Source organism: Callionymus lyra, chromosome 5 (genome assembly GCF_982586985.1).
Source record: "Callionymus lyra chromosome 5, fCalLyr1.hap1.1, whole genome shotgun sequence".
NCBI classification, from domain to species: domain Eukaryota; kingdom Metazoa; phylum Chordata; class Actinopteri; order Syngnathiformes; family Callionymidae; genus Callionymus; species Callionymus lyra.
Window position 1 is genome coordinate 3,445,858 of NC_141822.1, and position 11,944 is coordinate 3,457,801.

At 45.7% G+C, this 11,944-nt stretch overlaps 1 protein-coding gene across 7 annotated transcripts; it reads left to right on the forward strand.

Annotated features, from left to right (window-relative positions):
* Positions 1-1,053: 1,053 nt before the first annotated feature.
* Positions 1,054-9,694, forward strand: LOC148079052 (tripartite motif-containing protein 16-like). Of its 7 annotated transcripts, none has more exons than XM_087790492.1 (4): positions 1,054-1,476; positions 2,566-2,695; positions 6,405-6,559; positions 7,063-9,694. In XM_087790492.1, exon 4 carries the CDS (start codon positions 7,316-7,318, stop codon positions 8,909-8,911), a length of 1,596 nt encoding a protein of 531 aa, XP_087646618.1. In that variant the 5' UTR covers positions 1,054-1,476; positions 2,566-2,695; positions 6,405-6,559; positions 7,063-7,315; the 3' UTR covers positions 8,912-9,694. The 7 variants fall into 7 exon arrangements, with proteins under 7 accessions (XP_087646618.1, XP_087646617.1, XP_087646622.1 ...); XM_087790491.1 differs by having other exon boundaries at positions 6,405-6,496; XM_087790496.1 differs by lacking the exon at positions 2,566-2,695 and having other exon boundaries at positions 7,063-7,166; positions 7,235-9,694.
* The last annotated feature ends 2,250 nt before the right edge of the window (positions 9,695-11,944 follow it).

Below are 11,944 nucleotides of genomic sequence, written 5' to 3' on the forward strand. Positions count from 1 at the left end.
CCTATCGGGTGGGCCAACAGGTGTGGCTGTCCTCAAAGGATCTCCCCCTAAAGACTGGCTCCAAGAAGCTAACCCCTCGTTTTGTTGGTCCCTTCCCTATTGTGTCCATCGTCAACCCCTCAGCTGTCACACTCAAGCTGCCTCCAGCCATGCGCGTTCACCCCACCTTCCATGTCTCTCGCCTTAAGCCAGTCTCCATCAGCTCTCTCTCTCCCCCTCCCCCCCTCCCCCCTCCTCCCCGTTTGATTGACAGTCACCCAGCTTTCACAGTTCGGCGGTTGTTGGACGTTTGTCGTCGGGGCAGGGGGCATCATTACCTCGTGGATTGGGAGGGTTATGGGCCAGAGGAAAAGAGCTGGGTTTCGCGGGGTCTCATCCTCGACCCTTCCATCATCCGTGACTTCCATCAGGCTCACCCAGAGAGGCCTAGGCCGCCTAGAGTCGTCCCTTGAGGGGGGGGTACTGTTGTGGTCACAGCAGCCTGCTGTGTTCCCCTCCCCCTGGTCTGCCACTCCACCTGTCGCCTCACCTCACACCTGGTCCTCATCACCAATCACACTCACCTGTTCCTGATCCCCAATCAACCCCCTTCATCTACCCTTGGATTCCCCGCGGTCGGCGCCAGATCGTACTCTACTCTACCGTGGTAACTATACGTGACTGGCTCAGTTTATGCGTTACCTCGTTCTCGTATTGAAGTCTCTCGTTGTTTTTTCGGACCTCAGCTAACTTTTGTTTCTCTCCCTCCGGCTTCCCCTTCAACTACCTGCTTCCCTTTCGTTCAATAAACCCCTTTTGTACTCTCTGGAACTTCGCCTCTGTCTGCTCTTGGGATCAGCATCGCAGAACATAACATCTTCCTCATTATCTGGTCGTAAACTGCTTAATTTAAGACAGGGTGCCGAATCTGTGGGACAGTACTCTATAAGTTTCCGCATTTTAGCAGCTGAGAGTTGTTGGAATGAGCCTGCTCTTGTCACTGTTTTTGTTCAGGGCTTAGATGATGCTGTCAGGGATCAGTTGGCCACCAGGGAGGAACCAGAGAGTTTAGAGGCTCTTATCAGCCTTGCCATAAGGTTTAACAACAGATGGAGGGAGTGATATGGTCAGACTGGTTGCAATTTACGGGAGCGTGGAAGCCCCGCCTGTTGGTCTGTTCAAGATAGCCATGCAGGAGAATGGTTACATGTTAATAAAGAATCAAGTTTATATTAACAAACCAGATATCACGCCTCGTCTGCTTATTGAAGCTTGACCGAAGACAACACACCGAGTGCCTGTTTGTTTTTGTTCCTATTCATTCCTATTACGGATCGTTTTGGATTTATTAAAGACTTTCTTCTGAACTTTTCCTCCGTGGATATATTGACTTCCGCATCTGGGTCTCCTGCCCTGATCGGATCGTGACATAAGCGCCTGACTTTTTATAAACCAGTGGAGCCTGAAGAGTGAATTCAACGCTCGGAAGATGAGCATGTAAGTTGTTTTATTATTATCAGCTATCGTTGTGCACATCGACGTTATATTGTCTCTTTTTAATATACTATTGCAGCGATATTATTGCTTTCGCTAGGAACCTTTTTGCATGTTTCCGTAGGACCGTTACTTGTGTGACACCAGTGAAAACAGTTTAACACACTTTAAAAGTTTGTTTCTCTAGTTAATGTTACACGTTTGGATCTGAATGTGTTCGTGAAGAAGTAAGTGTCATACAGTAGCAGTTTGTGTTTGTAGAATGTTATCGAGGTTTTAATAATTAGACGAGTGTTTGTTTACGTTTGTTTCATATTTAGACGAGTGTTTGTTTACGTTTGTTTCATATTTAGACGAGTGTTTGTTTACGTTTGTTTAATATTGTAGCGAGCTTCAGTGAGCGTCAGGCAAAGAGAACAAGGGTGTCTTTTCCACACTGCCACAGACTGGGGCCTTTTATTTAACAGTGCCCGTACAGGCTTGTGTAACATGTAAAACATGGTGATAGAGACTAATTCTCCCACACCTCTCACTCATGGTGCCGAACTTGAGGACCCATAATGCATCGCTACATAGCCCCCACCTGAGGGGTCAGTCGTCCCCGACAACCCCAACATCTAGCACAAAGTCTCTAAACCTCCCAGGTCGCCGATGCTGTCGGGTAGGCCGTCTAGGTGCGACAGGTGTAGATGGAGAGTAAGGGTCCATGGGGCTCAAGGTGCCGTCTTCAGGAACATCACAACCGGCTGGGGAAGGACTCAGGGGACGGTATGGAGATAGTCTGTCCTGGTGCAGTACCACCATGCGTCTTCTGTTTAGCAGCCGCACCCGATTACACCACTTCAGACAAGCGGTCAATTACTTCACCGGGTCCTTGCCAGTGACTGCGGAGCTTAGGGGAAACTCCCTTTGTGCGGACCGGACAGTAAACCCACACCTTGTCTCCCGGCTCAAAGGCACGCCCTGGACAGCGTGTATCATAGGTCCTCTTTTGCCGGGCGCCAGCACTGTCTTGAGACTGCCGACTGTAGTCGTGTACCACCTGTAGTCGGTCCTTCAGTCTGCGTAGGTAATCCATCTCCTTTCCCCCAGGAATCTCAGGTTCTGGCGGGGCACCAAATACCAAATCCACTGGTGTCCGCAGCTCTCTCCCGAACATCAGAGCAGCAGGAGTGCATTGGCTGGATTCCTGCAGCAGATCGGTATGACCACAGAACCAGGGGTAGGTGACGATCCCAGTCCTTTTGATGTTCACTCGTCAAGATAGCAAGCTGAGTGGCAAGAGTGCGATTAAATCGCTCCACCAAACCGTCGCTCTGTGGGTGGAGCGGTGTGGTCCTTGTCTTCCTAACCCCCAGCCGTCTGCAGACCTCCTGGAACACCCGAGACTCAAAGTTTCCCCCTTGGTCACTGTGGAGCTCGTCAGGAACTCCAAACCGAGAGAACATCTCGTCCACCAACTTCTCTGCTGTTGTGATGGCACTTTGATCTGGTACTGCGTATGCCTCTGGCCACTTGGTGAAATAATCCATGGCCACCAAGACATAGCGATTGCCAGAGTCCGACACCGGAAAGGGACCAAGAATGTCCACTCCAACTCTCTCCATCGGAGCCCCCACCAAGTACTGTTGGAGTGGGACATGGGACCGCTGTGTTGGCCCCTTCTGGGCAGTGCAGGCATCACAGCAGTGGACATACAGCTCCACATCTCATCTGCATCCTGGCTCCGAAGGCGATGTAGGGTCTTTGTATTTCCATAGTGTCCTGCCCCCACCGAGCCGTGGACATGCTGAAGAACTTTGGGCCGGAGAGCCTTGGGCACCATGAGCTGCAGGAGGTCTCTTCCTCCCCCTGGTGCTTGCCACCGCTGGTACATCACACCAGCGAAGTTGCCCCATTGGGAGTGGTATGCCTTCACCTCGGGTCCTAAAGCCGACACCTCCGACCAGCTTGGACGTTGTCCGGCCTCCAACTAACCCTTCACCGACGCCAAGGTTGCGTCAGCGGCCTGTTGTTGCTTCAGCTCTGGAGGCGTAAGTTCCAACCCATCCTCTTCCCCGCTGCTGGCGCACACCGATATCACCCTTTGTGCCACATGGTCCTGTTCTTCCTGTCGGCAACAGTACCGACACTCAGCTTCAGCACAGGGGCATCAGCATTTCCATGGAGCTTTCCTGCCCGGTGCTTGATCTCAAAGTCAAAACCTTGGAGCGTTTCCAGCCATCGAGCCACTTGACCTTCAGAGTTCTTGAAACTCAAGAGCCAGGTGAGCGAAGCATGGTCAGTTCGAAGAAGGAAGTGATTACCTTGCAAGTATGGCCGGAATTGACGCAGGGCCAGGACCACGGCCAGCAGCTCACGACGGGTGACGCAGTAATTCTTCTCCACCTTGCTAAGTGCCCGGCTGAAATAGGCCACAGCTTGTTCTCCATCTTCCCCTTGCTGTGAAAGGACAGCCCCAATGCCAACATTACTGGCATCTGTGTCCACAATGAAGGGCCGCTGCCCATCAGGATATGCCAAGACGGGAGCTTCAGTGAGGGAAGTCTTGAGCAAAGGCAGCGGAACAGTCAGCATCCCAGTTGAATGTTTTGCCCTTATCTGTGAGACGATGGAGTGGGCTGGCAATGGTGGCAAAACCCTGGATGAACCGTCGGTAGTACGAAGCCAGACCCAAGAAGCTTCGCAACTGGCTGACATTTGCAGGGGTAGGCCAATCACGAACTGCAGCTATCTTTTCTGGGTTGGTGGCGACCCCACGAGTACTGACAATGTGGCCAAGGAACTCAGTCTCTCTGGTCAGCAGATGACACTTTGCAGGGTTCAACCGTAACCCAGCCTGACGTATAGCCGTGAAAACCTCACCTAGGTTAGCCAGGGCTCCGTCGAAGTCAGCGGCATGCACCAGCAGATCATCCAGGTACACCACACAGCGGTCACAGGGCACGTTAGCCAGAACTCTCTCCATCAGTCGCTCGAACGTAGCAGGTGCATTGCAGAGTCCAAAAGGCATAACCCGGAATTGCCACAGTCCTTGTCCAATGGTGAAGGCTGTCTTTGGTCTTGCCTCCGGGGCCAATTCCACCTGCCAGTATCCACTGCGGAGGTCAAGGGAGCTGAACCAACTGGACCCAGCAATGTTGTCAAGCGAATCATCAATGCGAGGAAGAGGATACGAGTCTTTCTTGGTGACTGCATTCAGGCGCCGATAGTCCACGCAGAACCTCCAAGTACCGTTCTTCTTCTTGACCAAGACAACGGGGGCTGCCCAGGGGCTATCTGATGGTTCAATTACTCCAGCATTGCACATCTCCTGGATCTTTTCAACTGCGACCTTCCGCTTGGAGAGGGCTAACCGATGGGGGCGTAGACGTATGGGTTGAGCGTTACCAGTCTCAATAGCGTGCTGGACAAGTCCAGTCTGCCTACAGTCCTCATCCCTGGCAGCAGAAATGTCTTTATACTCGTCAAGCAGACATTTCAACTGCTGGCCTTGCTGAGGTTCCATGCCGTCACTACTGCGCTGCCAAAGTTGGTGGATGGCTTCCGCAGTCTCTGCAGAGGAAGAAGCTGGTAGGGTTGGTGCTAATGCCGGTTGTGGAGCACAAGATCTTGGCATCTCTTGAACTGCTGCTGTCATCCTCCGATGATCAGGCTGTGCCTTAACTGCTGCTATCATCCTCCGATGATCAGGCTGTGCCTTCTCCTCCCTACTAGACTTGAGCTCCACTTTTTCCTTGCCCAGGATTATGGTCTTTCCTACTACGTCGACTTGAGCTTCCCAACGACTCAACAGGTCCAGCCCAATGATACACGGATCATGGATGTTGGCAAGCCAAAACTCATGCTCCAACACTTGGTCTCCCGCTCGAACTGTCACCATCTTTTTCCCTAAAATTTTAAACTTTTCTCCAGTTACTGACATCAATTGGGTGTTGGTTGGGGCCCACATTTCGGAAACTAGGCTATTGGTCTCAAGGAGGGTGCCTGGACGGACCAAGGAGATGGTGGACCCAGTGTCCACCAAGGCTTGACATGGCTGACCATCCAGTTGGCAGTACAGGTACAATCCTTGTGTATGTCCTAAACGTCCAACCAATGTCCATCTGCCTTGGAGGGAAAGTGGATTTTGGAGTGGGCGGTCCCTCATTGCGCCACTCCACTGCAGTTTCCCACCACCCTGGTAATAGGGGTCGGAGCAGGGCAATCTCTTGCGAAGTGGCCGAGCTGGTCACAACGAAGGCATCGATCTGTCGGACGGGGTCGTCATCTGGGTCGTGGCGGACAGGCGGACCTCCTCAACATCTTCATCATAGTCCAACATCCTGACCTGCGCCCATGGACCAGGAGCCCTTGGTGGTGTATGTTGAGCGGCGAAGATCCCTTGTGCTCGTTCAGCTTCCCTCAGCGCCTCGGGACACCTTAGGGACACCGGCATGGAGAGACGAACATGCTGTCGTAGTTTTTCTGGTGCCAGCCCTCGTAGAAAAGCGTGGAGTGCTAGTTCTTCTTGGGATGTAGCATTGAAATGCGGATAGCCTTGCCGGGCATACTGCTGCACGTCAGCGGCGAAGGTGCCCAAATTCTCTCCTTCTTGTAGATGGCGACTAGTCAGCTGCTCTCTGCTCTGGTCGGCATGACACGGCTGGCCAAACCGTCTCTGAAGTGCGGTGGTCAGGTTATGGAAGTCAAGGGTTTAGAAGCACTTGTGTCGCCTATCCTTCCAAAGCCAGAGCCAAATGGGTCACAGCTTCAGCATTGCTCCACCCATTATGCCGCACTGTTAGTTGCACCTGTGCCAGGTATGGCGCAAGTGGTACCAGTCCATTGTATTTGGGCAGCTTAACCGTTGGCTTGTGTGGAGGCGTACTCATCTGTATCATTGTGTCCGGGCCATCATCTGCATGTAGTCTTGTTCTTTCCGCCAACAGGTGGCCAGGTCCTCCCTACCCCCAGGGGGCAGTGCGCAGGCAGCTCCTCTTCTCCGGTCTTCTCTTCCAGTAGAGGGCGGTGTTTCCGCCAGGTCTGTCTTTCATCAGAAGCCGGGCTCCTCCAGCCACCAGGGGGCAATCAGAAGTCATCTTTGGTGTTGCTCTACAATATTTAGACGAGTGTTTGTTTAGTTTGTTTCATATTTAGACGAGTGTTTGTTTACGTTTGTTTAATATTTAGACGAGTGTTTGTTTACGTTTGTTTAATATTTAGACGAGTGTTTGTTTACGTTTGTTTCATATTTAGACGAGTGTTTGTTTATGTTTGTTTCATATTTAGACGAGTGTTTGTTTACGTTTGTTTCATATTTAGACGAGTGTTTGTTTACGTTTGTTTAATATTTAGACGAGTGTTTGTTTACGTTCGCTTCGGTGCATTAAGTCGAAGATATTTCCAAATGTATCTTTATTTCAACATCCATGTTTGTCTCTGACGTGTTTCTGATGTTTAACGTCGTCTCTCGTCCCTCGCAGTCTCATCATTTATCATGAATCTAAAATAGCATCAATAATTTTAAGTCCTAGTTTGCAAATACAGTATTAAAACGTGACTTTAACACGGAAAACTAACTTCTCATCCTTTTTTCTTTTTTTTCAGATTGATGTCATTCAAAAAGAAAGAAACCAAATCATTCATTAACTAAAGGTTGACAAATGTAGAAAGTTTCGATCAGTCCTATTTCTCCTCAGGTGAGACACATGGTAAATATTAATACTTCAGTTACTCCTCACAGTAGATGATATTAGGATCTGTTCATGTGGATCAACAGGTTGGAGCAGATCGTGGCAGAGACTTGTGACTGAGACTATAAAAGAGTTCACCTGTGAAGGAGTGTTTCAGTCGCAGAGACATGGAGACTAGAGTTGATCTGAGATCTTGTTGCATCTGTCTGGATCTACTGAAGGATCCAGTCTCTCTTCACTGTGGACACAACTACTGTAAGACCTGTGTTGAAGGTCACTGGCAGGAGAAGAACATCTACGAGTGTCCTCAGTGCAGACGGAGCTTCAGCGAGAGATCTGTCCTCCAGAAGAACACTGTGTTAGCAGAGTTAGTGGAGGAGCTGAAGAAGACTGGAGCAGCTGAGGACCTCTGCTCTGCTGGACCTGAAGATGTGACCTGTGACGTCTGCACTGGGAGGAAGATGAAAGCCCTCAAGTCCTGTCTGATGTGCCTGGTCTCCTACTGTGACCTTCACCTCCAGACTCATCTACAAGCTCCGGCCTTCAGGAGACACAAGCTGGTCCAGCCGTCCAAGCAGCTCCAGGAGATGATCTGCTCTGAGCACGAGGAGGAGAAGAAGATGTTCTGTCGTTCTGATCAGCAGCTCATCTGTCATCTCTGTGCTGTGGACCAACACAAAGATCACAACATCGTCTCGACCACAGCAGAGAGGAGGGAGAGAGAGAAAGACCTGGATCAGAGTCAAGGAAGGATCCAGCAGAAGAGAGAGAAGAGAGAGAAGGAAGTGAAGCTGCTCCAGCAGGAGCAGAAGAACATCAGAGTCTCTGCTGAGGAAGCAGTGAAGGACAGTCAGGAGACCCTCGTCCAGATGATCCAGATGATCCAAGGAAGAATGTCTGACGTGGAGCAGAAGATCAGATCTCTGCAGGAGACTGAAGACGCTCGAGTCCGAGGACTTCAGGAGCAGCTGGAGCAGGAGATCTCTGAGCTGAAGAAGAAAGAGGCTGAGCTGCAGCAGCTGTCACTCACCGACAGTCACACCATCTTCCTGCAGAACTGGACCTCACTCTCAGAGGTCAGTGAAGACACGACCTCCTCCACGACCCTTGAGCAAACTCACCGTCGCTTCCAGGAAGTAACAGCAGCCGTGTCAGCCTGCAGAGACCAAGTCCAGGACCTTCTGAGAGACATGTGCACCGACATCTCAATGATGTTCCATCAAGAGACCAGAGAGCAGTTCCTCACACACTCACAGGACATCACTCTGGATCCAAACACTGCACAGTCATGGTTGATGTTGTCTGAAGGAAACAAGAAAGTGACAAACATGAGAAAACCTCAGCCTCGTCCTGATCATCCAGACAGATTCAATAAATATTTTCAGGTCTTGAGTCAAGAGTCTCTGACTGGACGTTGTTACTGGGAGGTGAAGAGAACAGAAGGATCTGTTGATGTATCAGTTTCATACAAGAACATCAGCAGATCAGGAAATAAAAGTTTATTTGGACGTAATGACAAATCTTGGAGTTTATGGTGTCACAACTCGGGTTGTTTATTTACACACAACAACATCCCAACTGAAGTCTCCAGTGTAAGACCCTCCACAGTGGGGGTGTACCTGGATCACTCTGCAGGTCTTCTGTCCTTCTACAGCGTCTCTGAGACCATGACTCTCCTCCACAGAGTCCAGACCAGCTTCACTCAACCTCTTCATGCTGGAGTCGAGGTTCTGTCCTCGTGTGAGTTTGTGAAGCTGAAGTAGACGACAGTGAGATTGTGAGTCTCCAGGAGTGACATCATCACATGAAGCTTCAATGTTTGGATGAACGTCTCTGAGAACGTTTGTCGTTTGTGCCGCAGTGAAGACACAGTGACGTCATGTGACTGGATTAGAACCTCTGTGATTGGATTGTTCCTGATGATGACGAGTCTTCTTTAAATCTTCTTTAATAAACACCTTCATGATCCGGTGATGATGGCAGCAGTCGTTACTCAAGTACTCCACAGTACTACAAATATATCCTGGTTACTACAGTATCTCATTGGATGTTATGGTTGCCTCTGTATCGTGATACGTATCATCAGATTCTTGACAATACACACACTTACACAGCCAGTCGTCCACGAGGAGTCAGAAAGAAGAAGAATTGATGTACATTTGGTTTGGATTCAATATTACAGTCTGAAAGGAATTTGATTTTGTGAAAAAAAGATTTTCTCCAAAGAAGTAAAGATGAAAATGAGTTCAACACAAACTATATCTTGTATCAGAGAAACCAGATCCTTGGATTCAGTGTTATGTTGAGTTATGCTGTATTTTAAAAATGTACATATAGAAACATTGATTTTTATTCACTCAAATCTCCTCTTAAAACACACTTTTATTCTCTTTTAACACAGCATGAGACTCTGAGCTGTTTTTAGTGCTTTTGACTTGTTTTATTTTTGTGTTTTAACTGCTTTCTTAGTACTTTCATGTCATTGTTCAACACTTTGTATCGACTGTTGTTTTTAAAGTGTTTTATCAATAAACTTGATTGATTGATTATTTGTTCTTATTGAAATGTTGATCTAAATCAATTAATTATCTTTTTGAATCATTTATTTTAAATATATAAATATATAGATTATATATATATTTGACACATTGAGTTCAATATTTTAATTCCAATAATTCAAAAACACATTTTCTAAATGCAATATTCTTTGGTTTATTCAATATAACATCGACATCTTTATATTTACTTTCTTACACCTTCGTTCTAAGATCACAATCAAAACTACTTTTATTGTTGTAAACACAACCGTGGATATTATGTGGTGACAACACAAAATTACATGTTAATAATGAATAAATTAATACAAATAACACAAAAGTACATGTTAATAATGAATAAATTAATACAAATAACACAAAAGTACATGTTAATAATGAATAAATTAATACAAATAACACAAAATTACATGTTAATAATGAATAAATTAATACAAATAACACAAAATTAGTGCAACAGTCCATACTTTCCATTTTGAACATTTTCTGCACTTTATACATAATTACATTTTTATTTATGTTTAATGTTGTTTTTTTTACTGTTGGTGGAACAATTCACTAGCAATTGAAATAATAATAATTCTGGTTCTGATGTATAAACATGTTTTTGTATAGAATATAAGTCTTAATTAAGAAGATAAATGTATTACATTATTTTGTCCATTATATATACTGTGTTTATACAAAATGTACCTTTCAATGTAAAACATATTTAATTCAAATCTTAAAAAAGCTTCATTTCAAGAATAAAATTCAAAGTGTCAACATTTGAAACATGAAAGCGTTCAATATTCTGACACTGATTGACTTCCGTCCTCAAGTTTGAACTAATGTTTCTTATTCTCTCTGTGAACGATCAACACACTGTGGTGTGTTCAGAGGATGATGTTGTGAACTTAACAATATGTTCCGTTACTATGAATCACAAACAGAAAACTATAAACAACAAATATAAAAAATAATAATAATTGGAATGAATTAAAAACAGATTAATTTTTTTGAAAAATTAGACATTGCCATAAAATGTCATATAAATAAATAATGAATGATTGATATTAGTTCCATTAAAATGTGTATTATTCATATAGAATATTAAAAATATTTTTTTGTTTTTTTCAATAATTCAAAATTGTATTTTTGAGTTCTGAGGTACTTGATCAACTTCGAAATACACCACTATTATACTATTGTACACTATTATACCTACATTTTTATATTTAATTGAAAAAAACTTTCTGAGTATATTGTGTTCATCAAAATATTGTATTAATTTTTGGAATAAAAATATCAAACTTTACACGTAAAATTTGAAAATGATTTGCTTTAAAAAAAACACACTACCAAGACCTCTCACACTTACTATCAAACTTGCTCAAATCTACTTTCAAACTCTTCATTAGCACTTAATAGTACGTGTATATGTACTTGATTGTACGTATACGAGTATTTGATAGTGAGTGTAAGAGATCTTGTACATAAGTGCATGAGGACTTGATAGTAAGTGTGAGAGATCTTAGTAGTGAGTGTAAGAGAACTTGATCACACAGGATGCAATCTTGATCACACAGGATGCCGCCCCTTTTTTAAGCAACTTCAAAATAAAGTTGTTAAATCAATACTTAATCTCCGGGAGTTTAATACAAATGTTTGGATTGTCATGTTATTTTTGACATGATCACTTTATTTAATGATATCCCAGCATTAATAACACAATTATTAAACGTTTCTGCTGATGTTCATCATATCCTCCTGAAGTCCGTCTAAGCTGTCATGTTTATGTTCTTCCTGTTTTATTTTGAAGGTGGTTTTCCGTTTGTGTGTGTCCTGTGTTTTCCTTTGACAGACGCTGGCAGGTGCGCGGCTGGTGATGATTGAGTGGCGGGTTCTTCCTATTGATAAGGAGCATCTCTACCCGGAAGAACTCGCGTATTGTGTTTCCAGACCAGGTTGGTTATCCCTTCGATCTCGCTCCTCGCCTTTAAATCAGAACTTTGATGATCCTTTGGAGACTCCTGACGTTGTCAGCACTTTTATTTACTCATGTGAGTCTTTTTGTTTTAGTTGCTGTTGGGACCCCGATCTCCAGCCGTGCCCTGCCTTCGTCCCGAGTGCCTGTTTGTTTTTGTTCCTATTCATTCCTATTACGGATCGTTTTGGATTTATTAAAGACTTTCTTCTGAACTTTTCCTCCGTGGATATATTGACTCTTCTGCATCTGGGTCTCCTGCCCTGATCGGAACG